The following is a 22,315-nucleotide window of genomic DNA, read 5'->3' on the forward strand; positions in this document are numbered from 1 at the left end:
AACAGAATCACACGTAGGAATGTGTGGTCGGAAACCCCCAAACTGATCAGCTGGAGGATAAACGAAGATGCTGAAGACAAGCCAATAATGGGTGGGGAAAAAACTCTTTATTTACGAGGATAGTACGTGTAAACGTTAAGTTTCACAACAAGTGTGAACTACACCTCTTTAAAGTTTGTCCCCATGAATTTAGAATCACCCTGTATTACATGTGAGAAATATCAATAAGGGGCCGTTCAAGTATTTTTAAGCAGGCAAATTTTTATTCAAGCAAACTTTTAGACATTTTTGACCCCTCCCCTTGTCAGCAAAACGCTGCCCCCCCCCCCCTCTTGTCACCAAAATTTCGTCATCAGCTCTGCCCCTCTGAATCCTAACTCATATTTTCATAAAGGGTGGTCTATGACATAAGCATTATCCAAACCCCCCCCCCTCCCCCTTGTCATCAAAAGTCAGCAAATCGGAACCCCCCCCCCCCATCGAGGATGACGTAATACTTGAATGACCCCTAAACTAGAAACCTTTTTTCCGCCACCTATCAAATAAAGCTGTTAAAATTCTTCAATAGAAATTAGCAACTAGAGTTTGATTAATGTACCGCATGGAAAAAACAATATTAGAGTATATTAGTTTAAATTTTATAAACAATGATATTAGTTAAATTGTCAAGTTTGTCTCAAAATTTTAACAGTTGTTATTTGTATTTGGTAAAATAACGTCAGTAGAATGTTACCATCCTAAGCTTTCTGTGAATGTAGTTAAAAACAATATCGCAGCTAAGGGCGGCTGCAATTTGCGAGCTATACTAACATTATTTTACCACATAGACCTACAAATAATAACTGATAATATTTCGAAGCAAACTTGACAATTTAATAATATTTACTTATAAAATGTTAGATAATATCATATTACATTATTTTTTTTTCATTCTGCACATTAAACAAAATCCGGTCGCTAATTTCAATCGAAGAATTTTAACAGTCTTATTTGATAGGTGGCGGAAGGGTTCTAGTTTATTAATATTTCGCATGTGTAATACAGGATGATTCTAAATTCATGGGACAGACTTTAAGAGGTGAGAAGACAAAAAATGGGCGTTTAGAGTCTGAAAATGACCAAGAATGCTTCCGTGTCCGAAGAGTTTTCTTTTTTTGCTGCACAGAAAAAAACTTCCCTATATTGTTTACGGAAACATGCTATTTTGTCATTCCGTACAGACATCGAAATTCTGTGAGCAGAAAAACAGGTGTGTGCAGGTGAAATAAAAGACAATATGCCCACTATTCGGAAAAAAAAGTTAAAGGGCACATTTTTTTTTCTTTTAAGAATAAAATAGAAAAAGAAAAAATGATAGAAAGTGTCTCGAAATGGTGAAAACAGTGACAAATTTTGGTCCGTGTATTATATTTTCTATGAAAAAGTCGTTTTTACTTCAAATTTTAGGCAAAATTCATGTGATATTCGAAACACGATTGCAAAAATTTTTATTAATGAAATGCTTTGTGATTTTCACAGTGCATTTAGCTAGTAATGTTGCAGGTTATGAACCAAAATTTAAAGGATTGCACGATATGTTCATAAGTTACACCAAAATATGTTTAAGTACGTGTGAATTTTTTGAAATTTCATCCTACATTTTGTCTATAAAACACTGTAATTCAAAAAATATATGCGATAGATTTTAGATTTTGGTTCATAACCTCAACAATATATAGCAAAATATCACATTAAAATTTTGTAAGGATGCAATGGATCAATTTTTACAAATCATGTCACAAAGTCAAGTAAAATGTCAAAAATAACATTTTCTTCGTAAAACACGTTTAAAGTCTTTATTCGCGTATTACTTGTATTTAAAAATGCAACACTAAAGTGAACGTAACTTTGATTCTAAGCATCATATAAACAAAACAAGGACCATTTTGGAATCTCAACAAATAGGGCTTTTATAAAAAATAAAAAAATGAAAATAAATATTTTCTTCCAAAATGACATTTTCAACGTAGTCGGATACCTTAAGCATAGAATAGCAAAGAGTTGAATAGCATTTCAACATTAATGTATTTACCTGCGCTTATTTATCCACTCGTACATTCCCTTCACAATTATTTACATGTTTAAAAATTTTCGAGAATGAAAACACCGTCATCATACATCTGTTAAAAGAAATGCCGCCGCCGGCTCCGTGGGAAGTTTCAACTCGGCCCGCGGGGTCTAAAAGGTTGAAGACCCCTGATCTATAATAACCTTGGCTATGGATCTTTAAAATATCAGCAATTCGGAAATTAACGTGCCGCGGGGAGAAATTCGAAGAAAATTATATATATAATATCCAAAAAAAAAAAATTATTAAATAATTTTCCACATGCTGCTAACGATTGAAGTGGTTTAGTATCTCGGGAAAATGTCTTAGAAAATCGAAAGCAACGATTGGAAATAATGCAGCTGTGAATAAATAGGCTCTTCAAGGAAGCCAAGATATTAGATATTTGTTTATCGTATGAAGAGTAAAATAAACTGTTTTTCTTATTTCGAGTCACAACTACACTACTGTAACTAAACCGTACATGCACCTCGTAAATATCATTCTGGAGAGTTTCTAGTGGTGCGTGCCGGTGATTGCCGTATATGTGTATACTACAGGATGTGTAGGTAACGGGGCGTATGCCATTTTATTGGCGAATCGTTGATCCTAGAGGCATACTTCCAGTAAAGTATCCAAATAACGTGTAAAATTCAGATACTTCATTCATGTTGAAATGGGTTGTATAGTTATTAAAATAAAAATCTTTTAATATTTTTTATGATTTCTGATTCATGCGTGTTTCATCTTCCATCGCGCGTGCGCGCGCTCTCTCTGCCCCCCGAGATCTGACTTCCATATTTTGATGTGAAAACAACAGGGGGCCTGAATTTTCGTGTTATGCAAGTATCGTGTGGAAGACCCCTAATCTATAATAACCTTGGCTATTGATCTTTAAAATATCAGCAATTCGGAAATTAGCGCGCCGCGGGGAGAAATTCGAAGAAAATTTAAATCATTAAAAAAAAAATTCCAGAAAATTTCAACAATTTATCGTTGTTGTCGTCTGCAACTGCGTCATCATGTTGAAAAAAAACCCCGAGGATCGCAGCTTCACAGCGAATTTTTCGTCACGGTAGCTGATATAGATGAATGATCTTGGCGATTTTGGTTGTTGCAAAAGCTCTGCAAACATCACATCGGAAAAAAAAATCATTTTTAAAGCTTTTCTCAATTTAAACTTAAAATGATGTCTTTAATTATCATTTCGTGAGTGCATCATCCAGTTTCTTTTTTCGTTCTCCAATACGGCCAAAACAGTTTTCTTCTTTCTATGCGGCCCAGAAAACACATAGTAATGGGTACTACCTGTACTATACAATGAAATTTTTACCGGAACGCTCATAGGCGGTCATAGATTTGGAAGTCTGGGGGGGGGGACGGTCATTATTGCTGGGGGGCACGATGATGATGATGATGTCAATTCATATATACATTAGATCAGCCGACTCCACCGTTGATGCCGGGGGGCAATGCCTACACTTAGATTATGATTTTATAGTTATGATTGTAATGTATATTTTGTAATGTATGCTTTTTTATGAATAAATTGCCAGAGGTATCCAGTCCGTGTGGACAATGAGCCGATATTGCCATATGGCGATGTGGCCTGGGTATCTTTCGGTTTGACGGGGAGCAATGCCCCCCCCCCCCCCGTATCTCCACCCATGGGAACGCTCATATTTTCATCAATTTCGATAATTGTTTCACGATAAAGAATTTTTTTCTTTAATAAAATGATTTTATTACATGGAAACACCACTGAATACTATAGCAAAAAAAAGACAAAAAAACACAGCATCAAGTTATGTCTGCAGATTATGTTTCCGCATCTTCACTTAATATATTAAAAAGAAAAACGGAAAACCAGAAAAAAGTGTATATATAAAATATTTCTTATTTTTATCTCTCATTCGAAAAAATGATATACAGATCAATTTCCAAACAACAATTTCCAAGGAACATGAGTTTATACAAGAAATGCCTTCTTTTACCTTCCACTTTGAGTATATATGTGGATAAACACTTACTTACAAAGAGCTTCGAAGAAAATTGCTTTTCTCTTTCATCCCCCTCTTTTTCCCCCACAAAATATTCCGTCTGTTTTTTTCCTAAATAAGCATTATTAAAGGAATTTGAGAAATAATATAACAAGAAAACTTATCACAATATAAAATACATACTCCAGTGAATATTTGCCTAAAGTCAGAATGCCACTTCAAACATCTTATTTCCCCCCCCCCCCCAGATGTTAGTGGAACTAGAATATTTATTTTATAAACATACAGTATGTGTATTTTATTTCTGGCAAACACATGAATAATGTGAAAGATATACTCATAATAAATACATCCAAGTTTCAAAAACCAAACAAAAAGTGGGGTTATGCTCAAAGTAAAAGGCATCAAGATACGATTCCATATAAATTTTTATGCCGTGGAATAGTATATTTTTACATTTTTTTTACAAATGTTCAATTTTATAAAGTATGATGATGCTCAAAGAAATGCTCTACTGCTGCACGGAAAGGGGAATCTTCATATTCGGGTAATGAGGAAAATTGTTGAAATAATTGAAGTATTTGGGATGGACTGAGATCACCAAACCTTGTAAACACTCTCATTCCCTTTTTGATGAACTTAGGTCCACACCATGGAATCCATTGCCTGTTAAAAAAATAACAATATTTGTCACTGAATAGAGTAGTCAGATGAACCTGTAATCATAAATATAATTCTCAACACACACTAGGAAGTAAGTGCATTTATTAAAAACATACACCCATAAAGATGTGATACAGTATAAGAAGCTTCACATAGCATGATTAAAGTTGAAATAAGGATAGGATTAAATGTTTTATTAAAGTGTTTCTCAACCTGATCTGTGGACAAGGTCTGGTCTTCAGGTAGACTTGAAAATTTAATTAAAAATTATTCAATAGCTGTATACATAACTAATGTGAATGCTATTTATCTAGGTTCCAATGAAAATTTAGGCACACATACACACACAGAGGCTGATTAGGCCAAGAATGAGAGTTTAAAGCTGATAACTTTGCTTCAAACTCATTCAAATTTTAACATAGGTAAATTAGTGCTAGTGTAAATTATTTCAGAAATTTTAGTGGTCCTTGGATTATGAAAGGTTCAGAAACACTACTTCATTCTATAAATAAATATAAAACTCACTCTAGAGTAGGTATAACATAGCTTTTTCTTTTCATGAAGTGATGACGAATGAAGAAATACAGTTCTGGAAGGAGGTGCGGCGAGTGGACCATATCTAATAAATTTGGGTTAGGTGTGAGGCGTACAAAATAAATATTCTGAGGTCCCTGGAATTGATGAAATACAGATTCAAACCCAAAAATATATATATTGCTTGATAAGAATAGTCATCAAAAATCACTAATTTATAAGGAAAAATGAATAGAGATAACACAAATAATCTAGTCAAAGTAAAACTATGCACTGACCAGCACAAACAATTTTATGGCTAGTAAGCAAAATAAGTTGGGGTGGATGATTTTTTTTATTTTTATCCAGTCTGTGAGGACAATTAGCCAATATTGCGATACCGCCTAGGTATCTTTCGGTTTGACGGTGGGTGATAACAGCAAACCATCAAATCAAGAGACTTCCTCGATATTGAAATGAAGAGTTGAACTTGGGAAGAAACGGTAGAGACAACAAAATTTTCTTCCCAAGGTCACCTTGTGTGGCATAATATCCAGGAAGTCTCTTGATTTGATGTATCATAGGCAGAGAAAGAATTATCCACCTCTACTACAGCCACCTGGAAGTCAATCGGTGAAATTAAGAGAAGCTTAATCAGCAAGTTAAGCTAAGTCGGTGCATGTTTAAAGGGAAGAAAGGTCATGTTTCGCTAGTATTTTAGTAGGAGCACTTTCCTTGTTTGGAAGAGGTCCTGGGTTAGATTTCTTGTTGAGACAACAAACTTTTCTTTCCAAGCTGAAATTGGCTTTTTGTCCAGAAAGCCTCTTGATTTGAGGAATCATTTGGGTTAATTTATTAAAGCACTATTATGGGACACTATTAGTTGAAACATTAATTATGAAAATTATTACTTTTTTTTGTAGAAGGAATCATCCTCATATAAGAAAGTAACAACTTCTTGTAAATTAAAATCAGAGGTTTCTTTATACAAGTTTTATTCGATTAAGCCAGATCACCATACCAATTCTGTCATAATCATAATTTTCAAGTACACAGAGGCTAATTAGGCTAAGAATGAGAGTTTAAAGCTGATGGCTTTGCTTTGAACTCATTCAAATTTGACCATAGGTCAGTGGAACTAAAGAGTGGTGAACAATTTGTGTGTTATATGATTGTATGCACGTTGTTAATATTATAATTATCATTATACTTGTATAAAATATGGCAACAGAGTGCGATGGGAATATCGTCTCATGGTTTGAGCCTGTACATTATATAGTCATAAGTCAATGTTCAGTTCTGAGTTTAGGCAATTTTTTTAAATTTTTATAAAAATTCTTGATGAAGGGTTCTGAAATTCTGGGCACATAAATTTAATAATTGTATTAACACTTTCCAGTAAAGATTTAGTCATGAATGCACTTAGAAAGATGTGTAAATTATTATTCAAAGGTGTTTCTGATCAACCCTGTATCACGAAAAGCTGCAAAGAATTTGTAACTTTCATGAAATGTTTACTTGCTATGTCTAATATATTTGCATGCATTTTCATGAAAATACCATATATATATTCACAAAAAAATATGAATGTTTCTTCGAAAAATTCCAATTTTCTTGCATGATTTTTTGCTTATAACATACATAGAGTTTTCAACCGAATTTTACAAAACTATCATAAATTTAATAATACACACACAAGACATATTGTAATGAAATTTATAATAAATAATCTGATATTTGATGAGATATGAGCATTTTAAGGAAATGATTTTTCAACATGCATGCGTAAAGAAAATATAATTTATTCATAATTTGGTAGCCAGATGTTACTTGTTGAAAGTAGCAGTATGATGAAGGATTTCCCACAAATTTGTACTTCGATTATTTTCCGTCTTTGATTATTTTCAGAATAGGTTCCCGGCATTATGCAAATGAGAAAAAATGTGTGTCTAATGTTATATAAGAGAAGCGCTTGAACATAGTATATGTGTATGATGTCAAAATAAACAAACCGAAGGAGACAATCAAATGACGAAAATTAATCAAAATAATAAAATTATGGAAAATGCATTATCCTTTTCACTAAATCCATGAGATGCCGTATCACTAAACACTATTAATTTTGATGTGAGGTGGCTAATTAGGTCAGAAAATCAACACTGGTTTATTCTCTACGTGAATCAATTTTTTTTTCTGTATAATTCTGAAACTTGTGATACTTTTTTCCCAAACATTTGAAGTTTCAATTGGTTAAAAAGCCATGTTGCAATGGGTTCATATCTTATTCCAAAAAGCAATTCGAACAATACCATCATACATGAAACAGTTGAATATGTTCATCATTTGAGAATTTTGACCGCTGAAGAAATAATGTACAGTGGTTAATATCAACTTTCGAATGTCTCTACTTGGAAGTAGTCTTAGGTTAAAAATGAAATATATTTGCTAAAGATGTGCGCAGACTTTTGAGCACATACTCAAATATTGAACATGAAACTTATTCACATATTAATTCCAAAATACCATTATGCCTTTTGGTGTATAATTTTTTTTGTTTTAGGTAAACATGTAACAAATTCTAGAAATTTCATACATTATAAATATTGATGTATGATTAGTATAATATTAACTGTTTAAATGACAGTATAAAAAATAAGAACTGTTTCTTCCAAAGTAAAAATTTGTGCAATATCACCTTTTTTTTGTTCAAATTCACTAGCGGTACGAAAGCTTCAATCGGCAGCTGCAAATAATATTTAAAAAAAATTATAATGAAGATAAAATTTAGAAAAAGTTTTACTCTCTTGCTTTTCTATTATAATATACTATTTAGATCCTACAGGCAGGTCCAGACCAACTGTGTTGCACAACGCTGAATCAGATAAAACCTGATATGGAACAGGAGCTCAGCACAGCGAGAAAAATTCTAACAGCAAACTGCGTAACATCGTGCATCATACTCAGCCAAAACAAATCCTATCAATTTTGACACATCAAAGAGATTGGCCCATTTGAGAACACTGTGCTGAGCCACTCTATCATGTTGGTTTTTGTATGGTTCATCTGAACCCAACAGTAAGAGAAAAAAAATTTCTAACACAGTATTAAGATCTGGAAACAAGCAGCTGATGTTCAAAATGTTTTAAATGACTTCTAGCAAATGTTATTTTTTAGACAGCAAACAACAACAAAAAAATTCTCAACATGCATCTATCTATCATTAAATCTATCCTATTATAAAGTTTTCTCAGTGAAGCAATGGGTACATAATGTTGTGCGAGTGTGAGGTGTGCTGGATTCTTTCTTGTTGAAGAATTCAAGTTTAACTCCAGCACAACTGCATAACATTCAATGGCTTACCATTTATCATAACCTATAAATTGTTAATACAGCATCTTGGAGTTACGTTTCAGTGATCTTATAACCCAAAGGCACCCCTAAGGGCAGACTCATCTTCCTCCACCTTAAAGTGACAAAACCAGTTTTTTATCCAAAACATGACATTTAATAGTTTAAAAAAAAGGATAGGATAAGAAGCAGTAATATTTATAGCAATAAGCCTAAGACTGACATCACACTTCACAGAATAAATGGTGGATAAGTACACATATGGGGTCAAGGAGCCCTACAATTGACCTATCTATCTAATACATTGACTTTTACATAACATACTCTAACGCAGCGGTGCGCAAACGTTTTGAAGCGTGACCCAGTTTTGACCAAAACATTTATCGGTGACCTCTACATAGGCTGATTATATGTCCCATTTTTCTGGGATATTCAGATTTTTTTGCCAGTAAACATGCTGTTTCAATTTTAATTAGCCGCTATTAACTTCCAAAGATATTCAGGTTTTTTTTTAAATATCATATAAATATTTACTTTGTTTTTTGATGTACTTAGTGTCCCTTATGCTAGATGAAAGTGCAGCAAGGTGTATTACGGTCCTTGATTTTTGTATACAGGGTGATTAAGAAAGAATCGTCAGATTTCAAAATGATTCTAAACTTGAAATCCACCATTAAAAAACATTGTTCATAAAACGTAGACACATTCCCCCCCTCCCTCCCGTATATATTCACATATTACTTATCATTCTATTCTGTGTTTTTAATTTTTAAGAAATATACAATTTTGAAATCGGGTGATTCTCTCACATTCTTTTTTTTTTTTTTTTTTGCAAGGACATTGCACATTCGTGATTCTGGCATGAGGGATCTGATATAATGATTATTGTACAAGTAGAATTTGATAAAATTACATTGTCTGATACATGATAATTAGCTCATCTGAATAAAGTCATGCTTTAGTTCTGACAAATTTTTAATAAAAATGAATTTCTTATCTGGAAGTTTTTATTTTGTAGATTCTCTCGTGACCCCCCCCCCCCCTCCCGGATGTTGCAACCACGGTTTATGCACCCCTGCTCTAACACACAAAAAAATTAATTCAAGTACAACATTTTATGACCTAATAATCCCAACTGTAATTGATTCCATCCGACTATACTTTCACCAAAAAAAAAACTTGATATTTTGTGAGATCTTTTTTATGCAATTATAACCGAGTTTGACTATTTCAATTAATTATATGCTGGTATTTAATTATATGTCCATATATTTGAGTTTATTTTTTAATGGAAGACCAAATCACTCACCATTTTTATACTTTCAACTTCAAAAAACAAGTTGTACATAACAGTTACATCTCTGTAAGTGCTCATATTCCCTTTGGGCTTGGCCATCATTCGCTGAAAACAGATAAATAAATACAGTGGACGCTCATCATAATAATCCCATGTTATAGTAGCCATTCCATTACACACAAGGACTAGTAGGATAAGTTCAAAATGTTTTTATATAACGACTATACCATAAAAGTTTTTCTTTCAATGTAACAATCCCACAATATAATGTCCGTTTTCGACAAGACAATGGGGTTGCTATAACAAGCTTATACCTATATATGGGATGAATATATAACTGAAGTTCTGTTTTGTCTACAGTCTCAACTCCCTATACATCTGACAACTGTGACACTTTAAGAACAACTTAACGAAGGGAAGGAAAAGAAATCGAGAGCAAAAAAAATGGTTTTGATATCCACCACTAGAGGTTGGTTCAGTTGATTGATTTTCTATGCAAACTGTAAAATGCATTTTCTAATTTTTTGCAAACATGTGACCAAACATTACAAGCTTCATGGTAAGAAATCTAAAAACTTCCAACAAAACTGTTTTCATTTCCAGTTCATCACTAAAATGTCTGATCTTGAGTTTACTAGAATTCGCTTTTTTGGTGAAAATCTTTTTTTTTTTAACATGGGGATTCTTCATCATAAGCAATGCGGATATATTTGTCTTTAACTAAGTCACCTGGGCATAGCCATCATACAAATTGTCAGTCGATTCCCTATTATGTCTATAGTATGTATGTATGAATATATGGATCCCCAAGCAATAAATCCTACTGGAATTGAAATTTGTGTATTCATTTACAAAAAACGCTATTCGGGAACTTGATTTAATTCAGTTTAATTTTCAAAAAGAAAAAGAAAAAAAAAAGTGGAAAACCGCACGCACACACACACCACTGCTTTAAATTTCCCCCAGGGGTTACACTCGAGAATATAAATATTCAGATAGCTGTTTGGAGCAGTATTAAGAAATCTTCTCCCTCCCATCATTGAGACATTCCCCCAAGTTTCACCAGGGAAGATAAGCCTGCAGATATGTCAGAAAATTAAAAATTTAATTATGGACACTCTGCATGCCTATTTCAGTAACAGTGGCCTGAAAACATACATAAATCAACAACACAGGTTAATTAGTGGAACAACTACCAATTGATGAGGAAGAAACATGCCAAACATGATCGGAGCAAAGTGGTGCAGTGAGTGGCAAGGTGCTTGTCTAACACTGTAAAGGTAGAAATAGTAGGTCGTTTAAGATCATGGGAGCAGAAAAAAATATTGGGTCCCTAAAATTAGAAAAAAAATGTGAAGTTGGGGGCTTTCCAGGGCCCTTCAGAAGTTGGGGCCCAAAGTATGTGCATGGTGTGAATGCAGTTAAATCTGCTTTGTCTTCATGCAGAATCCAGTGAATGACAATGAAAAGTTGTTTCCTTATCAGACCTAAGGTGACCAAAAATAGATAGCACTCTAATATACCCTCAATGAAAGCGCCCTCCCCACCCGTCAAAGATGAAGAGACAAAAGTATAACACGACTTTCTCTACAGAGAGAGGTTTCTGACACAACTTGATTGGAAGTGAATTGCTGTATAACAAAATAATCGGTGTTGGTGAGCGATTGAAAGGAAAGCCAAGCATTATGTAGAAATGTTCTGCTGGTTGGAAAATTATCACAGTTCGAATCACAAGCAAAAAATAGGAACACCAGGAGGTGGATCAGTTTCATTAGGATTGACCAACTCTAAATCGCACCAATGTTCATCCTGAAGACTGACAAGTATCAAACAAGCATCTCACTATACACACATTATTTGAAAGAAAAAAAGAAGCATCTCACAGAAAATTATATGATATTTTGATCATTACTTGTGAGTGCATTCAGTTCACGGAAAGATAATGAAACTTTCTACAGGTATCATAAGTTTTACTTACCGAATATTCCATATCAGTCAGAAAAAGAAAAAACTGACATCTTCCATAAGCGAATAAAGAACCCAGGGACGGCAATTTTGCTAAGAGATACCTCATCAAGTTAATTGTTCTTGAACTTGATATCACAGCAACAAATTTCAAAGCGATACCTGAAACATTTCGCAGAGAATATTTCCTCAATTTTCTAACCAAACTATCAGTTAGGAATAGCTATATCTTGAAAAATTGAGATGTTAAGTACTATGATTTTTCTAGCCGATAAAGAAAAAAAAACATGTAGGCCTACAGTGCAACGCCTACGTAACAATGCTCAAGGGACCAGAGAAATGCATCATTATAGATGGAATATATTAACACTATGAAAAGCGTATTCAGACAGAAGACTAATATCTTTTATAAAAGATTTCAATCATCCGTACAGGCATCATTGCCTCTAGATGGTATAAACATGTTTTACAAAAATTAATTTTAAATCTTTACGTATGTGTAAAAATGAATAAATTTGATTTGATTGATCTTCATTATATAGGTATATATAGCCTGCAAAATAAAATTTCAGTAAAATAAATTAAAAAAATTAAAATAAATAATCAATGAAAATAAATATTTATATAATTATGATGACCATATGACCCCATAATTCAAATATTAAATAAGTGAAGTGAATTAATAAGAGTGAAGCTTCTGCTTGATGCATGTCACACTAAGCCCTGGGGTCTACGGCTTTAACCCTGTAGCTATAGCTAAAAACCACATGATGAACAGTAAGAGGGGGTGGCACCCCCCTTGAATCTGGCTTCGCTGACTCTCAATTCAGAAATTATTTCCGTCTCGACCAGTCAGATATGTACTGAGTGGGATGGCGGCATCCAAACTACAATTAACCTTTATACCCTCAAGGGTGTGTCAGAAGTGTATCAATGAGATATGACCCCATATTTTATGAAACAAAATTATAATTTTTTCATATTATCAGACTATAACTTTTTGTTTAGATAAAAATGCTCACATGTTGCAGCGGTTTTTTTTTTAAAGCTAGCTATACGCAGCTTATAATGTTCTATATTTAAGAAATTGTGGTCGCTAAAGAATATCTTCACCTGCGAACATGAAGGTAATCAATGGCTTGAGTTTTAGCAATGTTTATTCATTTATTTTTATTATTTTATCTACAAATAAACAAGAGCCACAATCTTGCAAAGTCTAAGATTAAGTAGTAGTTAATTATGGTTCATAATAATTATGTAGTAATATTAATCGTAGTAATTATGGTTCGAAGAGATGCTTTCTTATAAGGCACTATACATCATGAGTGCCTAATGCCCTTCAATCTAATAACTACTACTCCCCTGCAGTCACACCGGGTTCCCAAATCTGACATGCAGTCTATCGTACAAATGCTAGATAAAATGTTGTGACAGACATGTATTTTTCCATGCATTTTTGGCTTGAACATGTATTTCTGGGGGAATTGTCAACCGTCTAGGCTAGTGATGGGCAAACTACTGCCAGTTTAAAGGTTCTATCTGGCCCACTGCAGTTTCAAAATAGTATAGAAATTTTCAGTTCCAGTGTTTTAAAAAAATTCATTTAAAGAAATGATCCCATTTTTTTGCATATGGAAGTGTGAGAATTTAAATGCAAATTGATTTAAAAACTTTTGCATATGCAAAAAATAGAATAAATATGCATGAAATTGTTAAAATATACTTTTATTGTATTTTCACAGTTATAATCTCTTTTGCAATAAAACTGTGGCAGTCTTCAAAGTATACAACACATTCTGCCAATTCAGTTCTAAGCAAAAAATTCAGAAACAGTGAGAGAGACCAGCATGTTGGGAAATTTGAGTCTCAGATTCTGGAATGCTCATAAATACTTTATCTTTATTTTAAAAATCCATTGAATTGGATAAATGCATATTGCGATCCATATTAAACCTCGATTTTCTCAGCATGCAGGGAACAGACCAGACACGAGTATTCAAAAAGCTGTTTTCCCCTGAGTTTTACATGCCGGCTAATGCAGGGGAATAAGTTATGAACCAATGTCTGAATATGTCCAGCCCGCCAAATTTTTTTTTACTTTTTTGGCCCACAAATTGTTTTCCAAAATGTTTTCATTTTGCCCACGGCTAGTATAGGCACAAAAAACTCTGACTAATAAAATTCCAGACATTTTTACCAGGATTTGTGCTGGTTTTTCCATGATCTGGAGATCTTATTCACTACAAAATGCAAACATTCTGCTTCAGAGAGCTCCTTTGAGTCCAGACTAAACAAACTTGCTGTATGTTTGTTACCTGAAGAAAAGCTTTACACCTTTTATTTTCTACTTTTTGTTAAATACACTCTGAATCAACTTGCATAGTTTATGTCAAAATGACGATGCGATTCATGCATTGGCTCTCAAACTTGGATCTGGGCTCCTGCTACCCTTCCATATTTCTAATTTCAAAGTGCTTTCTTAAATCTATATATTTTGTTTGTTTTTTTTAACCCAGATTAAGTTAAATAAACGTAAATAAGTGTTACTTAGTAACTAATCTGATCGGTAGTCCATTAGACGAACGCTTACTTATATAGGGTTAAATTCCAATTAGCACATAATGAGTACAAGAGCATATTCATGAAATTACCATTCCCCCAATCTTTCTTTTCAATATCTTTTATAATTGCCTGTATATATGCTGTATCATAGAATTTTGCTTTCGTCTCTAGTTTTGGTAAAAGAGTTATGTCTTCCTCTACGACGTCAAGTGATGCTTCAAATTTCTCTTGCAGGTTCTGAAAAAAAATAAGATAAATAGCATAAGAGGATGGATATAAAATAAAAAATAAGATAAATAAAAAAAATAAGATAAATAGCATAAGAGTTGGAGACCATACCTACAGAGGGACATAGACTTGGTTGAAGGGGTGCAGAGAAGAGCTACGCGTGTCCTTATTGGCACACGGGGCTTGAGGTATGAAGAGAGACTTCATTTTTTGAATATGTTTACATTGGATGAACGCAGGTGTCGAGGAGATATGATCGAAGTGTTCAAAATTTTCAATGGGATGGATAGGATGGACCATGAACTTTTAGTACACCGCCAATCGACTGCTTTTACAAGGGGACACCAGTATCGATTGGTGAGGGACAATGCAAGGTTATGGTGTCGCAGGGAATTTTTCTCCAATAGGGTTGTTAATAAATGGAATAGCTTACCCCCGGAGGTAGTAAATTGTAACACAATTGACACGTTTAAAAAGAAATACGATAAACATGTTGGGGTAAATCGAGAAGCTATCCATTCTTAGAATAAGACAACCATAAGTATTCTTTATGGGCATTGTATAATATTTTATCATGTGTATATATTGTTTGTAATTTGTGTTAATTGCATTTTTAATTGGGTTGCTGTATTTTTGAAACACATGACAACCATATTTTTATGGGCATCTTTTTATCAGCCACCTCGTTGGGCATTTTGCCTGTTGTGGCGTTGTATTTGTATTTGTATTTGTATAAAAATATGCAACAAAGCAATTTAATCACATCAGTAATCATCAAACATCTCTTTAAAATACTGCATATTTAATTAAGTATTCTTTCTTCCAATTTTCGGCAGGTACAAAGTAAAGAGTATAGGAAAAGGTGTTTAATTGAGAAATACTCTTTGCAAAACATCTAGTTGATCGTTTTTGTCGCACCACGGTCATTTTCTGCACATGAGGGCTAATTAGACCGGGACCTACAATTTATTGCCGCTTCCGAACGGCAGGTTTGTTTTTCGTACTCATCGTGAGGTTGGTGCGCTAACCCCTCGATGGGGGACTCCCTGCGGTAGCATTTTTTTGCTGCGGTCAAGTCGCAATTTTTTGTTGTACCCCTGTATCAGGAAAGTTTTCTGACAAGGACGAACTGGGTATCGAACTCGCGACACCTCTAAACATCCTTTGGTACTTTAGGCGAGCATCTTATCGACCGGGCTACCGCGCCCTCAAAACATCTAGGCCTAGGCTTGTTAATGGTAAAATAAGAGGCTTTTTAAGGAGGCAAGACATCTCAGTCAAAGGGTAAAAATATGATATAGTATATAGAGTTAGTGGTGATTGATATAAATTGTGCAGGAAATACCTTAGCATCAATCAAAATGAGTATTTCATGATGATTTCATAAGTGTTTTCACTCAATGTGCTTATATCACTGAGTGTGACAGAGCCTGGGTGTCTCTCGGTTCCTATCACTATCCTATCACTCATACTTACCATCGAAGAAGTAACTTTTTATTGCCAGCTAGCAGCAAAATTTGTGCACCCATGTATTACAAGGTAAAAAGGGAATCGCAGAAACTAAATTTTATCTAGCATTAGAGCTGAAATACCAAATCTGATATTTTGTTCCCCGAGGTGGCTCTAATTACTGTAATTAGAGCATAGATTCCTTTCAAATGTGGTACTCTATTTTACGATTACACAGTAGACTATTTGAATTATTTTTTCCAAACAAACATGAAGATATACTATGCTATAGGTCTGTATTCAGAATGTGCATGTGGCAAGAAACATTCTGCACTATCTATCATAGGTGGTGCACTATCTATCATGTGCATGCGGCAAGAAATATTCTGCATTATTTATCATAGGTGGCAGCATGTGCAAAAGTTTGATAGGACAATGATTTCCGAGTTGCTAACCAACGAGTAGTTTCTGAATTTTTTGCTCTGATGATTCATCGCTTTGTTTGATCGATTCCAATTTGATGTGTCTGTATGGATTTGTGATGACATCTCAGATGATGGAAGTGGTTTCCGGCGGTAAATGAGCCACTATGTAGTTGAATTTGGAGCGGCTGTCTGTTACTGGTTTTGGAATCCCTAATTCAAAAGTTGACTAATAAATATGAAATCGAAGAGCTGGATCAACGAAGTTGTGGGCTGGTATCTTTACCACTGTAATATTCACCATAAATGCTCTTTTTGCGAGTAGAAACTTTGAGAGACACATCGAAACTGCACAAGTCATTTTTGTTTCTCTCTGACATCTGCTTATTTCCAGATTGAAACCTTAACACATTCATGATAATGAAAGAAATGCTGAGTGACACCATTGTTTGGATTAACATGATTTGATTATGTGAGTGTGAGGCAATGATTGACTGAATTTAATAAACATTTATTCAACTACAGCTGATGCTCAATATAAAATGCCCAAATAAAGCATGTATGATAGTCGTTTTATGAAAACATTTGGGACTTACCTTAGTGGTCATTGTATAATGGAGAGGTTACTATAACAAGCAACAACTGTAGTAAGATAATTTACAATGTGAAACATAATACTACTAAAGAATCCCAGCAGAGACTATATGTTATCATGACGAGGATTGGGGACTTAATCCTCATGATTTTTGGCGGGATAGCCAATACAGATTCTGCAACATGTAATACATAATGCAAGATATTTCTTGCCACATACATATTTTATGCGATAGAGACCCATACAAGAGAACAAGGACCAACATGAAAGATTCATCCTTTCGCTTCTTTTGACACATTATCTAGCATGTTGCAGTTGAACCGAGATTTAACGTCACCATTTGTTTTACAGAATTCTAGCACAATAACAAGTTTGGAGTTATATCAAATCACAAATTAACCTGTGTGATCCCTGTGCATGGAAGATTTATTCACACAATTTTCTGGCACTAAGCGGGTTTGGTAGGACATGGGGTGGGGGAGCGCTATAGCTGATAGGGGGGTTGACAAAAAAAGAAGTTAGGTGCAGCCCAAATTTCTTATGAGCCAAGCATATTTTTTTTCAAAAATACAGTCAAAAAATTGTGTCAAAAAGTGTGTTGTGAGCATTAATTTTCTAGTCGCCACGGCAACCTGTAACCAGGGATTTATCAGGACCTGTTATACAGAATGGTTTTTATTATTTTTTTATTTAACTTGAACATTCACATAGAGTAGAACAATAAAGCAAACGATGAAAGAACAAAAAAAACAACAAAGAAAAGAACATTGAACACGTACGTTATGTGCCTGCAAGGGACAACCGTCCTCCAAGGAGGCCAAAAATTTCATTGTCAGAGAGACGACAGCTTTATTTTATTAAAATGATTGGAAGGGGGAAAAAAACCTTAATATACTTTTAAAACAGGAAGAAACGCCACTTCTCTTTCAAAAACCCGGATTTTCGATGAATGCTTTAGCAGTTCTTTCGTCAAAATACCAGGACCTACAATAAGGATACAAAATAGATACATTAAATATATATATATGATTAAAAAATATTAAGCATTAAAAAACTCGATTGTTATTACACATTACTTCAATATGCAAGCATCACAAATAAAACCAATGTCATTATATAAGACAAAAGATTGAGCATTTGATTACATCAGGGCTGGATACAGGGCCGTCTTAAGAGTATCATGGGCCCCAGGGATAATTGATTTTTGTGAAGCCCTACCAAATGAATTCTCAAAAATTTCAACCAGATATCATTTTTGTGAGGCTCTTCTTTGCTCGAGGTGCCCGGGTGGGCCCATGCCTTAAGATGGTACTGGCTGGACAAATTGCAAAAAAATCTAGGCACCAGAACGATTTTTACATGAAGGAAAAAGTCCAAAATGATGCTTCTTTTGACTTTTTCAAGGCATAGTAACTTTTTCATGCCGGCAAGTATACCATTATTAACTCCAAACATTTTGAACTGCTCTCAGTCTGGAATTTAGTAACTACACAAAGAAAATTTTAGGCACCAATACCAATTTGTATGTTGTCTGTACCTGTGAGTGCTCTTGTTTTTATTGTGTTTTATAAACAGTGGATCCCGCTTATAACGTTTTTCCAAAGTCTCTTGAGAAAACATTGTTAGAAGTGGAACAACGCTTTAAATGGATACCTTGATGAGTATTAGTAAGAGTTGGGATCTCACAAAAATGAGTTGTTTCAAGGAGAATAACATTCTAGGTGGGATCTAATGTACTATGTCCGAGGGTTTAACAAATTAGGAAAAAATTAAGCACCAGCCAAATTTTAATGTGTCTTTTAAATCTGTCTCAATTGACAGGTTTTTTCCTACTTTTCTGTGCTTAATTATGCCTTTCTATAATGAAATCAGAAAATTTTGTCATCTTAAGAACGCTGTTGGCAAGAATGATTGTTTTTAAATAATAATAACGTGATCAGCAGGTATTCCCAAGAGATCATTATCATCTGTCCAGGGAATTTGTTAGTGTTAGTAGATATCCACGCACAACCTGGGATTCAAACCCAGACCCGCACAGTCAGAAGCTAGCTCCCTAACCACTGAACTGCTAGGTGGCATGAGTTGAGCAAGCGTTTTTTTTTTTGGGGGGGGGGGTTGGCGAGAAAGGAGTATGTCAAGGATGCTCAACCTTTAAGAAACGTGCCACTTAAGTCATCTGGAACAGCCCCATAGGTAGTTTACATAATCTGTAAATGTTACAATAATCAATGAAATTATACATAGAAATGTGCTGCAGGTAACATAAGTGAAATCACTTAAATGCTCCGAAAATAATGCTACGGGTCACTCATGTGATCTGTAAATGTGTGCTAAAGTCATCTGGAAAACTGCGCCGGGAATAACTTGAGTGACATGGAACTGCACCACAGGCAGCTCGAGTGCTCTGTAACTGCATGACGGATCACTCAATCGATGTGCGAATATGCCGCTGGTCCCTTAAGTGATCTGGGAATGTGCACTGTGGGCCACTTAAGTTATCTGTAAACATGTTGTTGGCCACTTAAATGCTCTGAAACTGCGGCGTGGGTCACTGAAGTGAATATGTGAATGGTCCCTTAAGTCGGGGGTTCTCAAACTGTGTGCCAAAAATCTTTGTCAGGGAAACAAAAGCTTTTTGAAGAGTTTCTTTGTTAAACTGCTCTGGGAGCCGCGGATAAGCATTGATTACGGTAAGGGGGTGCCACAGATGGAAAAATTTTGAGAACCCCTGCCTTAAGTGATTTGTCAATGTGTTTTTCCGGGACAATTAAGTCATGTGTAAATATGACCTTTAGTTCATTTTTACGAAATTGGGTTTGAGGTCGTGAACCACATTTGACCTGTGGGTCATAAGTTGAGCATGTAGCAGGTCGAGTCCTTCGCCAAGTACCAATGGCACTCCTATTCAGTGAGTGATCCCAAAGACACATGTTTACAAGAATAATTTACCAGGGTTGGCTTCGAATGTGAATACATCTTCTTTTCCGTGACAGATGACCTTTGCAACATCCTCTAGAAATAAAAAAATTGAATGAAATACATATAGGGAATAAAAACAAACATTTTTTTAGCCTATTTATTGGGATACATAGCTGTAGCGAGTGATCGCGAATTATTTACCAGCAATATCTTCATCAGCCAAATATAAGTTGTTGAATTTTCTCCGATTCTTCCACAGGCTAGTAGGATAGCTATCAACAATGGCTTGTACCTTGCAGTTCGGTTCAACAGCTGATCTGGTTGATAATACCTTCGACTTTTTAGTAGAATCACAATTTCTAGGATTCTCATCCGTTTTCGATAATTTCGAAAAGGTTCTCACATGAGCTACGAAACCGTGGCACGATCTCGCGGCTTGGAAATGATCCCATCTCGATGCGACGATGAATCTACCATAGCTTAACGTACACATGCAGTTTTCGTCAACAAATGATGTAAACAAACCCCTTTGTTGCCACTCGTACCGATCGAATTTTTATAATATGCAGTTTGGGACGTTAAAGCCGACTTGAAGTCAAGAATTCAGTCGTCAATAAAAATACTGACCATATTTTGTTTTTTTTTATTGGAAGTGTGCGTTTCCGGAAAAGCTGCTCGCGATGTTATACTTATGTTTAGATGAAGCCGCATTATCCTAGGAAGGAATAGGTCTTTTGCGCCGCGTGAACCGAACAGTATAATATCGCGTCGACAGCAACGTGTTACATAATCACGCTGCACGTTTGTGTTTTCCCAGCGGGGCGCATAAGATCAGGGTGGCTATATTATAGTATATGGCCTTGGCATCAGCTACTCTGTCGTCTGCATGCTCCGGTTTGACAGGAAGGGAAAGGAAACGTAACAGTAAAGAGAATATCGGCAAAACCGCGGCGCACGACGCATTTGACTTCTCCAGAAGCAGTCGGCCAATCATGCCCGACGTAAAGCGCTGTCGTGAGGCGTATTGCGCTCTGTAGGAAAAGTGTCGTACTGCTTTTCTTAAGGCCCATTTACATTGATCGAGTTTACTAGCTACTCGCCTACAATTTTACTCGCTGCTACTGAACTTGCTCTGTGCAATAATACACTCGCCGCTCGCTCAGCTGGAGCGAGTAATTGGTGGTGAATGGACGGCGTGTCGCGCTGGGCGAATCACGTTGCGCGCGGCACAGGAAACCAGCTCCTAGGAAAACCCGGCTTTATCTGATCAGTATTAGCTGCCGTTCGCTAAACGCACGAAATTCTCTTCCGGTCTCATAACAACCGGCTGTTCGAGAGCTTAACTGCGTCTCAAAACTCGTGTACCAAGAAGTTTGTTGGCGAACTAACTCGGATTGGATCGGTGCGGCTGGATATATTTGGCGCTTTCTCCTTCTCGATATATCTATCTATATATCCATATTTTTTCAAGGTAAAATTACAAGATATTCAAATTCCAGAGCAGTTCATTTCAGTTTCTTACAAGCAAGGTCGTTAACTTGAATTAGATGAAATGAAATTGGTTCAGCCTCTTTACACGGGACATAGACACCCAAAAGAAAGTCCAACCGCATACGACAAATAAAAATAGTTATTTTATCGATGCTGCCATTTGTTATCGGAATTAAAGTGACTAATGAAATGATGTGAGTAAAGCTAAATTCATGTGGTGTGCGGTGACTGTACGTCTCGTATTTCCTGTATTTTCAACGAAGGCAACTTGACCTTTTATTCTTTAAAATCAACGATTAAAATCATCTCAACTCAGAAATTATCCATCTCATATTTGTCATCTTCGTTTTTTTTAATTAATTGCAATTTAAAGTGGCGCTTCATTACCCATGAATTACACTCTGCGATTTTTGTACGCGCTTACTTTTGGCAATAATTACCATCCGCCCATATTTTCCCGTATTTCGAACATCGAGTAGTCTAGTATAGTTTAGAACCGAGCACGCCCAGGCTCTGCCACTTTTGCGATATAAGCTGATTGATCGTGGGCTTGCCGGAGAAAAACCGGCAAGCCGGCCGGGAAAGCACAACCCTAAAGCCAGGTTTTCCTAGAAGCAGGCTTTCTGCTGCTCGTCCAGCGTGAAAACTGTGATTGGTTAAAAACCTGAAATTCATGGTTTTAACCAATCAGCGTTTTCACGCTGCACACGAAGCAGAAATACTAATCCTAGGAAAACCCGGCTTTACCTCCAATGCCCGGGCATATCACCGCTCGAC

The 22,315-nt window shown here is 35.4% G+C and overlaps 1 protein-coding gene across 2 annotated transcripts; it reads right to left on the reverse strand.

Moving 5' to 3' along the window:
- Positions 1-3,965: 3,965 nt before the first annotated feature.
- On the reverse strand, positions 3,966-20,568 carry mtTFB2 (mitochondrial transcription factor B2). Of its 2 annotated transcripts, XM_089243606.1 has the most exons (9): positions 20,249-20,568; positions 20,078-20,140; positions 18,024-18,112; positions 14,524-14,671; positions 11,886-12,034; positions 9,920-10,012; positions 7,958-8,005; positions 5,275-5,420; positions 3,966-4,752 (listed from the first exon to the last, which is right to left on the reverse strand). In XM_089243606.1, the coding sequence occupies exons 1-9, from the start codon at positions 20,538-20,540 to the stop codon at positions 4,566-4,568; spliced, it is 1,215 nt and encodes a 404-aa protein (XP_089099732.1). In that variant the 5' UTR covers positions 20,541-20,568; the 3' UTR covers positions 3,966-4,565. The 2 variants fall into 2 exon arrangements, with proteins under 2 accessions (XP_089099732.1, XP_089099739.1); XM_089243613.1 differs by lacking the exon at positions 5,275-5,420.
- Positions 20,569-22,315: the final 1,747 nt, after the last annotated feature.

The sequence above is a fragment of the Pholcus phalangioides genome, unplaced genomic scaffold (assembly GCF_987345545.1).
Source record: "Pholcus phalangioides strain wild (caught in Gottingen) unplaced genomic scaffold, Ppha-v1.0 ptg000003l_1, whole genome shotgun sequence".
NCBI lineage: Eukaryota > Metazoa > Arthropoda > Arachnida > Araneae > Pholcidae > Pholcus > Pholcus phalangioides.

Bases quoted from the DNA above. Each gene is read 5' to 3' on its own strand.
- mtTFB2 (XM_089243606.1), bottom strand. From the start codon at position 20,540: ATGTGTACGTTAAGCTATGGTAGATTCATCGTCGCATCGAGATGGGAT. The intron at 14,672-18,023 runs GTATATTAAGGT...ATTTTTTTTCAG, and splicing joins CGTTTCTTCCTGTTTTAAAA to AACCTGCAAGAGAAATTTGA. The intron at 10,013-11,885 runs GTAAGTAAAACT...ATCTGTTTTCAG, and splicing joins TGACTGATATGGAATATTCG to CGAATGATGGCCAAGCCCAA.